The sequence below is a fragment of the Oryctolagus cuniculus genome, chromosome 12 (assembly GCF_051225735.1).
Source record: "Oryctolagus cuniculus isolate XC-2025 breed Fujian yellow rabbit chromosome 12, ASM5122573v1, whole genome shotgun sequence".
NCBI classification, from domain to species: Eukaryota; Metazoa; Chordata; class Mammalia; order Lagomorpha; family Leporidae; genus Oryctolagus; species Oryctolagus cuniculus.
In genome coordinates, this window is record NC_142878.1 from 72,855,655 (window position 1) to 72,871,081 (window position 15,427).

Here is a 15,427-nt window from a genome sequence, read left to right on the forward strand (position 1 = left end):
TCTACAAGAAGATACACTTATTTTCCAAACTCCCAAGTGAAAAATGATCATCAAAGCCAGAGAGAGATGTGAGATTAGTGCTTTGTGCATATAAATGATAGTTTCGCTGGAGTGCAATCGGAGCTTTTGTATTCTAAATTAGAAACTCAGAAGAGCGTTCTGATATTTGTTCAAGATTTGGAACCTGAACTACATTAAAAGTACAATGCAAGTTTATTCTATTACGACAAAAACCAGATTTCCTAATCAAAGCAAATTGTTTGGCATTGCTTTAAAATGCTGCTATTTAGAAAAAAAAAACAGCAGAGGTATCTTAATGGCAATAATTTGGTGTGGTAATTATGTGAAGGTCAAGTTGTGCTCTGCAAATGACAAACATTAGCAAGAGCAATAATTGCAATAGATTCATCCAGTTGCATTATTTTAATTAAATAACAGTGAACTGTGACACTCCCACTTAGACAAGCACTTAAATAACATTGCTAAGTGGTCTAGAGTCATTTAGACAAGATTGATATTCTGTGAATTCAATATTTCTTCCAAGCCTCCTTTTCACTGTGGTGGTTCAAATAACAATGTATGAAATATATATTAGAAGTTTCCTTTCCCTTTGCAAACAGGAAATCGCCGTGTACGCCCTGCTTCTTCTAGTGTCGTTTGTTTGGAAAACACAAAAGGAGATCTCATTATGACAGCACAAAAGAGATGATTATTGGGGGGAATGAAAGAAAGGACAAAAGCCTTAAGCAAACTCACCAAACTGTGACCATTTATGATTAAGGCATACTCTCCCGTTACAGTTTCTTCTCCAACAGAGCTCAGCTCCAGCTGCTGCCGTTTTTCACAGTCTACAAGGCCATTGGAAAAACTTCTATTTTGTCCAAACAAATTTTCCTTTGCTTTCCTTAAAGAAGAGGGGAAAAGTGAATCACACAGTACACAGAGCATACCTATTTACTCTAACAAGAGACTGGCCTAGAGGTAAAATCATTCTGTCACTCTTAAAACAGAATATGGCATGAGATCCAGTTTCAGTAAGCAAGCTAGATAATTCTCTGTATTAGGGACATCCTCGCGGATTTCCAAATTCCAGGAAGTAGAAGGGTAAACAATGAAAATGGTACCATCTCAAATGCTGTAAATGACCTAAAAGCTAAATCAGCATCTTGAGCTACCTTTGAACTAGGAGATTTTAAGATTTATTTATTTATTTGAAAGAGTTACAGAGAGAGAAAGAGAGATCTTCCATCTGCTGGTTCACTCCCCAGATGGCCTCAATGGCCAGGACAAAGCCATTACTTTCTTCAGGGTCTCCCACACGGGTCGCAGGGGCCCAAGCACTTTGGCCATCTGCTGCTTTTCTCAGGCCATTATCAGGGAGCTTGATGGGAACTGGAGCAACCAGGACACAACCCAGCACCCATATGGGATGCTAGTGTCACAGGCAGTTTTACTTGTTATGCCACAGCACCAGCCCTGAACTAGGAGATCTTGATAGGTTCCAAAGACAGAGTTGTCAGAACTTCAAGGACTTCAGAACCACTACCTGACAGGCAATACTGTTAAATAATGGAAAGTGAAAAACTAAAGACAATTGATGAAATCTTATAGGAATTCCAAGGCATCAATATGTAGTATATAAAATACGTTCATTAATTTGAGGTACAATGTTATATGATCTGGATTAAAACAATAGTCCTCTAAGAAACATATTTTAAGGTTAATTTGCCTATTTGAAAGGCGGAGTTACAGAGGGAAAAGGAGAGACAGAGAGAAAAAGAGATATTTTCCATCTGCTGGTTTATTCCTCAAATGGCCACAACACCCAGGGATGGGTCAGACTGAAGCCAGGAGCCAGGAACTCCATCTGGGTCTCCCATATGAGTGGCAGTGGCCCAAGTACTTGGGTCATTCTCCAGTGACTTCTCGGGCACACTAGCAGGGAACTGATTTGGAAGTGGAGCAGCCGAGACTAAAACTGGTACTCCAATAGGGGATGCCAGCATTGCACACCACAACACCGGCATCCAAACACTTGTGTTTTTTTAATTGGAAACTAAAAACAAATTAACGGTATTTACTGAATTGGCAAAATCATTGTAATGGAATATTTTAAGCAAAATTTATATTCAGCAACTCAAACAATAGAACAAATCTGGGAAAGAAACTGGAGACATTGAAGTTTCTTCCAAATGGAAACTCCATCTCCATGCTTTAGCTCTAATGACCAGTAGCTGGAGAACAACCACACACCATCCCCATCCATCTCTGCTGTGTAAGAGGAAGTCTGCATGGTGATGAAACACCCTTAGAACTGGCATTTAATTGTTCCCTTCAAATTGCACGGCTAATGTCTTTAAAGGAAGAGAAATTTCCTCTCCAAGGACCCCCTGGGTGACTGGCTTTGAAGCAAGCTGCAGTGACACAGAAGCTTCAAGGACAAGCAGGGAGCTATCTGGCAGGCATCCCACGCAGATGAGTGTCAACATCTTTTTCTAAAAAATATTTATTTATTTATTTGAAAGTCAGAGTTACATAGAGAGAGGGAGAGACACAGAGAGATCTTCCATCTGCTGGTTCACTCCCCAGATGGCCACAACGGCCAGGACAAAGCCATAACCTTCTTTAGGGTCTCCCACATGGGTGGCAGGGGCCCAACTACTTGGACCATTTTTCACTGCCTTCCCAGGCCTTAAGCAGAGAGCTGGATCAGAAGTGGAGAAGCTGGGACTCAAGCAGGCACCGATATGGGCCGCTGGCAGCAGCTTTACTTGCTATACCACAGTACCAGCCCCCAGCACAAGATCTTGTGTCACAAGTAGTATACACAAAATGAGCACTCAGGAGCAAAGTGGAGAGATATTTTGTCTTACAAGAAAATTAAATGGTTCTTCCACAGGATCATCCTATGTAAAAAACATTTATTGAAATTGTTCTATGTTGAGGTTGGCTTTGTGGTTCAGTGGGTTAAGCCACTGCCTGCAATGCTGGTATCTCATACTGGAGTGCCAATTCAAGACTCAGCTGCTCCACTTCTGATCCAGCTCCCAGCTAATCTGCCTGCTGTGTAGGTAGAAGAGGATGGCCCAAGTACTTGAACCCCTTTCATCCATGTGGAAGACCAGAATGAAGTTCCTGGCTCCTAGTTTTGGCCTGGACCTGCACCAATATCCTCTGTCTCTCTCCCTGTCACTCTGCCTTTTAAAAAAATAATTTTTCTCTCTAAAAAAAAGTAGTTATATTTTGAAACTCCTCTGAAAGGAGAGAATGACCTCTGTACCAAAAACAACCATCTTAGCCCTCAGCTGTCTAGTTATTTGAAAATGTAACTCTAATTGTTTGCATACTAAATTTAAAAACAAAGAACAAAAACAAAAATATTACCTATCTTCAGGCTCAACATCTGCTGCTGTCCTGGACCAAAATCACAGGCTGAATTTAGAAACCCAGAGGTCACATGGCCCTGGCCCCAAGGATGATAGCATACACTTAGCAATCATTCTGCAGGATCCACAATAATAATAATATTTCTAAAGTCAGAGTGCTACGTGTAAAACGTAGGCAGCAATGACGGGGAGGGGAGGGGAGGTGGAGCAGCCATGAAGACTTCCTATTTTAACTGGGAAGGTGGGACTTCCACAGCAGACAGCCATCTCATGAAATTCTCCACACCCTCCTAACAACATATGGTCCTATAACATCAAGGAAGTATGGGAGGCAAGTTCCTTCACATTCCTCTGACAGTGTTACAGAGCTCATAAATCGAGTCTTAAGAAAGTACCACGGCAAAAACATCTCCTGAGGTTTCCTTTTTAGTAAAGTCCTCACTGGCTGTATAAATGACTCAATCTCTGTTTTCCCCCCAGAGAATGAAAACATTCCAAAGAAGGGTGAAGTTCATGAAAGTACTGGCTGAATTTCTATTTACTTAGGACTTTTTTCGCCAAACTGTCTTCCTAACATCTGACATGAACCCTTTTCCAGGCAGAAAAGGGACAGTTTTTCCGGCTCTGCTTAAATTCCTACTGCATTCTCTCTATACAGGCCAAGGTCTCCTTGCCAGATCGGGCTCTCACGTTTTCAGACCTTTTGCCCATGCTCTGTAGCTGTCATTACTTTTTATTCCTGGAACTTAGTTCTTCAAACACCAGCTGGTTCTCACAAAAACAATTTATTAGGAGAGGAGGGAAAAGCCACACATAATTCCCTGCAATGAATATGAACTATACATTTTTGCAGGCAGAACACATAATACTTAACCACAGAATACAAATAACAAATGCTTAAACAAAAGAGTGCCTGTGTTTTTCCAAGCTTTGTAATGAAGGGCAGTTTATTGCAATGCTGGCATGCAGACAGGCATTAATAGTTGAGGTGACTGTGGCATTCACAGCCCCATGCCACCACAAACACAGCAAAGCACAATGAGGCCCATGCTGGCTTGCACACAACCTATAAAGAAGAAAAGAGATAGTAAGAGAAAGAACCACTTTGTCAGTTCTCTTAAGACATTCTATGTATGTTCAACTGCTAAGAGTCTGTGAGGCAATGGACTGAAACCCTAACACTCTGCTTAAAAGAAGACAATTTGGACTTTGAAACAAGGACTAGAGCTTTGAGTTTGGAACCAGAGACTTGGGTGCAGGCCTGAGTTCCGCCTCTGACACAGTGTGTACCCGCAGTTGATTATCTGACTTCAAGTCACTCAATGAGTCAAACAGACCCAAGGTGAAAGCCCAAGTCTTCCACACCAAACTGCTTTATGCATAGAGTCGATCACAAGCTGCCTCTGGGTTGCATCCAGGCATCATGCCCGAAGGACCAGTAAAAGGACAGCACTACCCCGCCAACAGTAGAGAAAGAGAAAAAGTACGTGCAATTTTGCTTTCATACACCAGTCCCACCCCTTACCCAAGAGACCTGTAACAGTCAAGCCCTGAATCTGTTTCATTTAGAAATTAGGTCAAATTAGAAATTTGGTCAAAGTGGTTGGTGCACCCATTAGCCAAAATATATACCAGCTCTGAAAATTTGGGCAGCTGTACCAGAATGTATTAGAAGATGTCCAAGATTACTTAAATGCTTCAAAAGTGTACAATTTTTGAGCTAAACCTAAGCTACTAAACCATTTTGTCCAGGTGAAGAGAAGTTGGAAATTTGGACCAAAATCCATTTCACTTAGCCTACACAATGTTTTAAAGAACTTTATGGCTTTGCAGCCAGCATGATGTTCCATTGCACCAAAGACTCCAGCACTGCCTTATGTCTTATAAACAGCCCAGCTCACTCAACCTATCTGGACCCATAGTCATCTGCATCTGAGAACCCTGCTCATTGTAACAACTCTACCTGGTAGGTGTTCAAAAATATGAATGTACATTTTGTTGATTTAAAAGGAAATATCAGTTCCTGGTATATCACTGGGATATGTCCTAAAAGCAGTCGTGTCTCTTCATGCTTTAATCAGATGGAGAACATGAAGTTTCTAATCATAAAACACGTGCTCAATGCGACAGAAATGAAGTACAGAATGAGGTTTCCCATCAAGCTAAGCAAAAGTTACATTCTCAGTCTTTTTCCTTTGGGCTGAAGATATAGGTATTGGTAAAATGTAATCAACACAGTAATCTGAGAAACCGTAACAGAGTTTAATTGTCGATTTCTGGGCATGCTCTTGATACTTAAGCAGTTATGCCAGAAAAATTAACCAAGGACTCAGATTGTCTAAAATGGTTTCAAGACACTAAATTTGAAACAAGCCGTATACATGCTATGCATGAAAATTACATATCCATGTTTATGAAATACTAAACACATTTGACAGGTTTAAATATAAGCATTTAGGTCATTTCCTTCCAATAGCTACTATCACTCAGATGCTGTTCTTTTGATACACTTTTTTTTAGCATGAACTCCCACTGAACTCAAAAGCATAACACAAGAAAATGGAATGGTGCAAATTTATGATTTCAATATTTCATCCTCATAGCTACGGGCTTAGAAGCAGACAAGACTAGGAGTATACAGAGCACCTTTGAGCAATAGCTTTTATGGATGCTCTCTTTGCCTCCAATCCAAATATTAAGCAAATGTACACTGTAAATGGATTAATCCCTTATACAGAATTTTCTACCATACATTTCTTCTGTCTAGGACTCTAAAAAAGGAGTTACATCCAAGTCTAGGCTGAACTAAACTTTTTCTGCCAGTCAGTTGAACAAGGTACTCTCAAGGATCCTGAAATATTGAATTTAATTGGAATTTTTTTCCATGTGAATATTTTTCCTCTCATTAAAAAAAATTTGAGGGGGCCAGCACTGTGGCATAGCAGATAAAGCTGCCGCCTGCAGTGTCAGCATCCCTTATGGGTACTGGTTCAAGTTCTGGCTGCTCCACTTCCTATCAGCTCTCTGCTATGACCTGGGAAGGCAGTGGAAGATGGCCCAAGTCCTTGGGCCCTGCACCTGCATGGGAGACTGGAAAAAGTTACTGGATCCTGGCTTTGGATGGGTGCAGCTCCAGCCATTTTGGTCATTTGGGGAGTGAACCAGCGGATGGAAGACCTCTCTCTTTCTCTCACTGCCTCTGCCTCTCTATAACTTTCAAATACATAAATAAATCTTTTTTAAAAATTAAAAAAATGTGAAGCTACCTTTTAATTATAATAGTATTACATGAATATGATTCAACTTCAGATAATACAAAGAGCCATAAGAATAAATTAAGCAGGATTCATAACTCTATCACTACATTTGTCCCTCAGAACTTGGTATGTAGAAAGATGGAAAGATGCATTATTTGTATGTGTAGAGATGTACATAGGTACATTATTTGCAAAGAAAAGATCATACTATGCATGAAGTTTTATCATTTTCACCCAAAAAATAATCATGAACATCTTTCAATGTTAATAAATACATCATCACTTTTTATTGACTTAATATTTCATTACATGTGTATTTATAAATTATAATATTCACAAAATCCATCATGTCTGAGTATCTGAACTATATCTAATTTTGTATATTCTTAGTTGATGCAGCAGTATTTCTTCATATATATATATTCATGCTCGTTCACTCATTTTTTAAAAAAATTCCTAGAAGTAGGAATATTGAGTCAAATATGCATATACGTAATTTTGAGATCCAGTGCTAATTTGCCCTTGAGAGCGTTTCCACCAATTTACACTTGCAACAACAGTATATAAATAATTCACACATTCCCACATTCCTTCCATAAAATGACAATTATGTCTTTTATTCAGCCAACCAAATATAACTAAATAAAGTCTGGAGATCTGACCTCATCCAACCCATTTCTAACCACCATCATGACTGCAAGTGACCCTCTCTAAGTACTTCCTCAGAAACGTGCCTTGCTTTGGAGGAGAAGGGGAGAGTCAAATTCTTATTTTTTGAGCAGCAAAATAAGCTCTTGAAACTCATAACAGTGTCATCACTCTGAACTCCAGCCATTTGATATTTCACTAGTTGAGCTTTTTGTGAAGAAAGGAAAGTTTCTTCAAGTCTCAAAAGACTAACCCTTAAGAGAATAACAGCCTAAAATGTTGCCAAAAGGAGCAGAGTAGAAAGAAATTTTTCTCTACCTTCCACTCTAGCCTAAAGGACAGAGATTTAGAAGAAGAGCTTAATACTAGTGGGTGGCTAAAAATTATGAGTCCTGACCCATACCCTGGATTGGTAGCAGATGGAGGAATTGTGCAGGTAGTTGGATATTCAAATATATTTGAGGAATCTGAATATGGAGTGATTGCAACATCCCACCAGGTGCAGTGCCTCAGAGAAAGGTAGAGTAAAAGCATTTCAGGAACTGAAGTGGTCCTGAAAGAGCCCAAGTCCTCAGACAGAGATGAGGAAGAGCAGTTACACTTTCTATGTTTCCCCACAAGGGTGCGGAAGTCAGCCAAGAGGAAGAGCCAGCAACCCAAAGACATCAGAAACCAAACAGGATCACAGAAGCTGGAAGTCCTAGATGCCAGCAGGGTAGACGCTGATGAGCAGTGACAGGTGAGGCAATTGTACATCCCAGATTTGAACTAAATTTAACTGAAATTGTGTAGTTTAATTATTCTGTCATCGGATAGAGGAGGGGTTCAAATTCAGTTTTTAAAAATTTAATAAGTTTATTTTCTTGTACGCCTGACAGCATTCTGCACTACTTCTTTTCACACCAATCCAATTTCAAGTCGTGTCCATTCGACTTCCAAAAAAGCTGTTCCCACTCTCCTGCCTCCATTGTCCCAGGCTCACTGCCCTTATTGGGAAAATGTTAATAAAGATAGTACTTGTTGGTGGCAAGATGAGGATCAATGGCTGAAGGGAAGAGGGAGAAAGAGAGTCAGTAGAGAAGGAAAGAGGAAGGTAAAAAGGCAGCTCATTGAATAGCCATAAAGACTCAAGTTCCTGTGTCACAAAATCCCCAAACAAAATAATCTATGAGTTAGATATTTGTATCCCCATTTTACAAAAGAGAAAGGTTAAATCAGAGAGAAGGACATATATATATATATATGTCCTAGTCCTCCAGTGAGCATGAAGCTGAGATTCCAATTCCAGTCCAACTAAAATGAAGTCCATGTCCTTCCTCCTACATCTGCTGCCTCCCCCAGACATGTATTGACTCTACTTGCTAAGCTAGTGTCTGACCACTGACTTGTGTGCACCAGCAGGATGCCTCAGCAACCACATTTTTATATTAATTATTTAAGGAGAGTAAAACTGTATCAAAGGTATGTTTTTGGAACCACATGGCAAGTGACCAGGTATACTGGCTCTGTCTGGGCCAAGCTTCTTGCAAACAAATCCTTGATAAACCACTGACTGCTTTGACAAGCTATTCAGCTTCTCTGCACAGAATTTTTTTAAAGTTCTGGGAAAATAATTACATAGATTTTTAAAAGTTCTTCTCCATACAAAGTAACAGAAAATAAAGAGAGAAAAATCACTGGTAGATAGTAAGACATACTATTTCTCAAAATTAAATGTTTACCCAATTTCAGCACATAAGTATTTTCTGGTACTACTTTGCAGTTACACAAATTTTATAGCAGTCTATTTCTCATAAGCAGGATATATCTAAGTTAAATTGTAACTACATCAAAATGCCTATTTACTATAACACTAAAAGACTCTATTCCTACCTTATATGCTAACTACCACAGCTGTGTTTTCCAAATTTATCTCATCATAACTTCATCTATGTGCTTATTAAAAACAAATTCTCATGTCCCACTCTCTGGAGAGTTTTCATTTGTAGGTGAGAATACAGCTAGGGAATTGATATTTTCAGATTTATTTATGCATTTACTTGAAAGGCAGGGTAACACAGAGAGGGAGACATGGAGAGAGAAAGAGAGCTCCTCCATTAGCTGGTTCAATACCCAAATGCTCATAATGGCCAGGGCTGGGTTAGGTTGAAGCCGAAGACCAGTTATTCCATCCAGGTCTCCCAGGTAACTGGCAGAAATCCAATAGTCAAGCCATCATCTTTTGCCTCCTTAGCTCATTAACAGGAAGTTGGACTGGAAGCAAAGAGTAGCCAGGACTCAAACGAGGCACTCTGACATGGGAGCAGGTGTTTGATGCAACTGCTTAACCCACTATATCACAATGCCCCCACAGCCCTGGAGAACTGATATTTCTACCAAGTACCCTCAGTGATACTGGTCATTCATCACCATAAAAGAGCAGGTACTGACCAATGCACAATTTTAAAGGACAGCTCAACATAAATAATTTGAAATCCTCTTCCAAAAATACCTGGGGAAGGGTGGAGGACAGGAACATTTGGCCTAGCAATTAGGACACCTTTTATTTCCCAAACTAAAATCACACTATGACTATCTAGACTCATGTGATATAGATAACTAGGTCATACTATCCTATATTTACTTATATCTTTTCATGTATGGCTTATTCTTTTGTATACACACATAAAGTCCCTTGCTAGCTAGTCTGATTTAGCTTTATTTCCCTTATTCATTTAACTAAAAAAATGTTACCACTTATAATGAACCAGGGCAGTAGCTTCCCTGTCATAGGCAGTACATCAGTATTGAATAAATTAATCCCAGCCTTCTAGTCCCTACTTTCATCAATAAATATATTAAGTCTTAAAGGGGCTGGGCTGTGGCATAGCAGGTAAAGCCACTGCCTGCAGTGCCAGCATCCCATACGGGTGCCAGTTCAAAACCCGGCTGCTCTACTTCCAATACAGCTCTCTGCTGTGGCCTGGGAAAGCAGAAAAACATGGCCCAAGCCCTTTGGCTCCTGCACCCACGTGGGAGACCTGGAAGAAGCTCCTGGCTCCTGGTTTCGGATCAGCACAGCTCTAGCCATTGTGGCCAATTGGAGAGTGGACTAGCGGATGGAGGACCCCCCCCCTCTATTTCTCTTTCTCCCTCTCTCTCTCTCTCTCTGCCTCTCTCCTCCTTTCTCTGTGTAACTCAGGCTTTCAAATAAATAGATAAATCTTTAAAAAAAAAAAGAGTTAAAGCAGTGAAGTAACTAATCCAAGGTCACGGAAATGATTGGCCACACATCAAGAATAGACTTCAAGTGTTTGGTAAAGCCAAGGAAAACCCAGAGGGAGGAGGAAGAGCTGGAGCATGGCAGGGAGGGAGGGTAGTGTGAGAAGTGTCACTATGTTCCTAAATCTGTATGTATGAGATACATGAAACTTGTATACCTTAAATAAAATTTTAAAAAAGAAAAGCATTATGTAGGCGAGTGTTTGGTATGGGTTAAATAGCCATTTGGGAGACCCACGTCCCATATCAGAGTGCAAGGATTCAAATCCTGGCTCTGCCTCTGATTCCAACTTCCTGCTAATGCAAATCCTGGAAAGTAGCAGATGATAGCTTTAGTAACTGGGCACCCACCATCTACATGGGAGAGCTGGGTAGAGTTCCCAGCTCTCGGCTTGGATCTGGCCCAACCCCAGCCATTGTGGGAATTTGGGGAGTGAACTAATGGAAGGGATTTTTTGGCTTTCACTCTCTCTCCTTTACTCCAAGTCCCTTTAAAATAAATTTTTATAATTTTTTTTTTTTTTTGACAGGCAGAGTGGACAGTGAGAGAGAGACAGAGAGAGAAAGGTCTTCCTTTGCCGTTGGTTCACCCTCCAATGGCCGCCGCTGCAGCCGGCGCACCGCGCTGATCCTGGCAGGAGCCAGGAGCCAGGTGCTTTTCCTGGTCTCCCATGGGGTGCAGGGCCCAAGCACCTGGGCCATCCTCCACTGCACTCCCTGGCCATAGCAGAGAGCTGGCCTGGAAGAGGGGCAACCGGGACAGAATCCGGTGCCCCAACCGGGACTAGAACCCGGTGTGCCGGCGCCGCAAGGTGGAGGATTAGCCTATTGAGCCACGGCGCCGGCCTTTATAATTATTTTTTTAAAAATACTTGCGAAATGGTGGAGGTCTAAAGACAATGATTACTCACTGATGTGAAACTTAACCTTGACTTGTCAAACATGTAAAAAGGAAACATGTAAAAAAGAGCTCTAAATCAGCTTAGACCCGTAGGAACCTGTGGCATCGTTTTCCACTTTTCAGCTACCCAATCTTCCTCCCTCCACCCCTCAGCCTCCTTCCCGTCCTTCCTTCCTTTCACGCGTTCTTCAATACGCACCTGAGTTCTTCTTTCACTTCCGTTGCAGTGCCTCCTGATATCACAAACACATCATTCATGTCATCAGTCAGAATATTGCAGGCGTAACCGATGTTTATGGCTGTTTCTGATAGAAAATAAAGCCCGTCTCATTTAAAATGCTAAATAATATAGGTACATTTTTCATAAAGGTTTTGAGGTCATAGCAGTATTTCCTTATTGCTGACAGCCTCTTTAATGTCAGAGCACAGTGAATGATAAAATACAAATGACTTGAGATAAAATACAAAAACCTATGTTCCATAATCAAATTTACCACTTGCAAGGCACATGAAGTAGCATTATCTATGAATCTTCAGCTTTCTTGTCTAGTTTTTTTTAATTATCTCAAATTAGCACTCTTAAAAATTCTGTAAGATCTTGTAACATAGTGACATGTATATGTACAAAACTTGACGAGAGGACCCAAATACCACCTTTAGAGAACCAAAATATTACACTTAGCTAATATTCAATTATCATATGGTAGGAAAGTTGAAAAATCTCACAAAATGTTCCACTGGGCAACAAAAATACTCTTAGAAAATTGGTATAATCTTCCCACAGTCAACATTGCCATTTTCTCTTTAATGAACGGAAATTTAGAATTTGACTAAATCCCAAAAACCAAGATTGCTGTAATAGAAAACTGGAAAATTCTAAGATATTGGTAGTCCTTCCTGAACTTTGATAGAAATAAAGCCAGTGAGAGTTAGGTAACTCTTTCCATCTTTAATACACGTATTTATATTTAATTTTTTCTAACTCTATTGAAATTTTAGACTCTAATTTTATGGAATTATTACTTTTGTCCTAAGTCAAGGAAGGTAACTGATAAAAGCTCAGCATATCCTATCTATAAACTACAAGAATTGAAGCTAAATAGTAGTAAGCTCGTAAATACTCATAACAATTGAATAACTGCACCCGAGGTCAAGATCAAACTCTATGGAGTCTCTACCTAGTAATATACCAGAGGGCTCAATTCTGCTATCTATGTCTTTTAATCAATTATTTGGAAGAAAAAACAGAAAACTGGTTTATTACATCTTCAAATTCTTAAATACTCTAAATAAAAATCCAATAAGAAAGCAGAATCTTAAATATAGATGTATGCCAGCTAATTAAATATTTTCAACTGACAGCCAAGCATAGAATCATTTTTGTTTTAACCATTATTGTTAGCAATAGATCCAAAATGTCTTCTTTCCCTTTTCTTTCTTAAGATACACAGTATTTTGAACATGACTTTTTCTCTGATGAGTAACAACTTTGTCATGCCTGAAAGTGGGTGAATTCTTACTGTACCACTCCATGGGAATACTTGGAGTTTAGCCAGGGTGTACTGGTAAAATTGTGGTGGTTGTTAAAATACCAAAATATTTCCATAGATGGTTGAGAAACAGCTGCTTCCTTGAGCTTTTCTAAAGCCTGCCCACCACCCAGACCTCAAATCCCCCAAACCTCCCAAACATTAAGAAACTAAAAGGGTAATCCAAGGTCTCCAATGTCCTGTTTCAGTCTCAGTATTTGTCTTGATTTGGGGCACTGCTCATATGAAGCAACTTTTAAATACTTTAATATCGGGGCTGGCATTGTGGTATAATAGGCTAAGCTTCCGCCTGTGGCCCCAGCATCCCATACAGACACTGTTCGTGTCCCACCTGCTGCTCTTCCAATCCAGCTCCCTGGTAATATACCTGGGAAAGCAGTGGAGGGTGGTACAAGCACTGGGCCCCTGCACCTATAAGGGAGACCCTGAAGAAGCTCCTGACTTCTGGCCTTGGATCGGCCCAGCTCCTGCTGTTTTGCAGCCATCTAGGAAGTGAACCAGCAGCTGGAAGATATGTCTCTCTGTAACTCTACCTCTCAAATAAATAAATAAGATCTTTTTTTAAAAAACGAATCCAAAAAGTGATTTTAATATCATTGTTACCTATAGGCTTAATAATTATATTTAAGGGCAATTGGACTGGAACTCAAGTGATCCCAGCATATGATATGGAAGGCATTTTGTTAGTTTGCTTTTGTTTGCTTATTTTAAAAAGTAGATTAGTATTCTTGTTTTTATTTCAACACTCTCCTATGTAGTGAACTAGACAAATAACTAATTGAGGTTTCTGGTTAATTAAAATTTTATCATTCAAGTCTTCTCCCCCTTTTCAAAACATCATCATCATCCATTTTCAAATTACCTTGTTTGTCTCCTGTTAGGATCCATATCTTAATATTAGCTAGGGACAAACTTGTAACCGTTTCAATAACACCCTCTTGTAACTTATCTTCTACAGCAGTGGCACCTAGTAGCTTCATTGAAAAATAGAGAACTTACGTTAATGCATGCAGACAATACCTTTAATGTTTATGACTTTCAGTCACAAAGTTTAGATGTCAGAGAACATGAATGTGTGGAAGTAGACTGAGAATGACTCCAAAAAGAAGTTCCCAAATCAAGCTAACTTGATGCAGAGGTCTGGAGGTTAGAATTTGCCTGATAGGGTTGATAGACTTAGGTAAGATGTTAGCATAAATGATCAGAGGTCATTTGGGCCTTTAAGGACTCAACTTCCCAGCTGCTTCCCTAATTATATCAACAATGGAGGGGTCCAACAGAAAGCCCTCACCTCATGGCCAGGAAGCTGATCACGAAACAGTAGAGTCATTCTCCTGCATTAACAATCAACAGAGGCCATAAACTCAAAAATGAAGGTACCAAGTATAATTTTTCATCCAGAGATGAACAAGGTCTGATCCCTAGTATCTCTCAGTGACTGAGCCCTGTCACAGAGGCCTCAGAGAAGAGTGGTTTCTAAAATAGAACACATTCTGGATAGCATAGACACCAGCTCTATGATCCAAGGGAGTTTAGAGTGATGGCCTCACTCTTGTTAGCAAGTTTCTCCATTCCAAAACAGTGGGTCATAGGGGCCAGCTCTGTGGAACATGGGTTAAGCCACCACTTGTGACACCAGCATCCCTTGTTGGAGTGCCTATTCAAGTCCTGGCTTCTCCACTTCCAATCCAGCTCTTTGCTAAGGCCCATTCACCCACACTGCGGACCTGGATGGAATTCTGGGCTCTTGGCTTCAGACTGGCCCAGTCCCAGCTCCAGCCATTCTGACCATTTAGGGAGTAAACTAGTTGTTGAAAATCAATCAATCAATCATTCAATTTCTATCTCTCTCTCTCTCTCTCTCTCTCTCTCTCTCTTCTCTCTCCCTCCCTCCCTCCCTCTCCCTATCTCTACCTCTATCTTTCACTCCTACTCCCACACTCTTTAAAAAGAAAAACATGGGTCATAGAACGAGGCAAGAAAAAAGAAAACTATAACATCAAAGATGCATCAGAGGTTGACCAAAAAAGAGGGAGTCTATTATCTTCTATTCCAATTGGATAAGCTACTGCTGATAGAAATAAACCTCTAGATTCTCCAGAGTCATACACAGCGAATGCAAAGCCAACATACAGAGCATGATTCCATGCTTGAAAGAGTAACATCTGCTATGTGCAAAAAGATTTAGCAAATGGCTTATTCCTGTACTCAGTCTCAAAACACATACAGTCCTTTCTGTAAACATGAACTCATACCATCAAATCTCTTTCAATTTCTTCATACAGTTCAGCTATCCATTCATCCCTCTCATCTGTAGAAGCATTTGCATCTTCAAGCATCTTCTGCCATTCTTTAAAGTATTTGTCATCCAGATCTCTGTATGCAATGGCCAAGGTTCGGAGGCCTTCCCCTGCAAATTCCTGT

The 15,427-nt window shown here is 40.2% G+C and overlaps 1 protein-coding gene across 5 annotated transcripts in view; it reads right to left on the reverse strand.

The window, feature by feature from the left end:
* ATP8B4 (ATPase phospholipid transporting 8B4 (putative)) overlaps positions 1 to 15,427 on the reverse strand; it is a 259,760-nt gene that overhangs the window by 50,612 nt on the left and 193,721 nt on the right. For all 5 annotated transcript variants that reach the window (XM_051822381.3, XM_051822379.3, XM_051822380.3 and 2 more), the window contains 4 exons: positions 15,259 to 15,423; positions 13,866 to 13,977; positions 11,653 to 11,758; positions 757 to 904 (listed from right to left, as the gene is read on the reverse strand). In XM_051822381.3, coding sequence (XP_051678341.3) covers positions 757 to 904; positions 11,653 to 11,758; positions 13,866 to 13,977; positions 15,259 to 15,423 — 531 coding nt within the window. The remainder of the gene's footprint in view (positions 1 to 756; positions 905 to 11,652; positions 11,759 to 13,865; positions 13,978 to 15,258; positions 15,424 to 15,427) is intronic.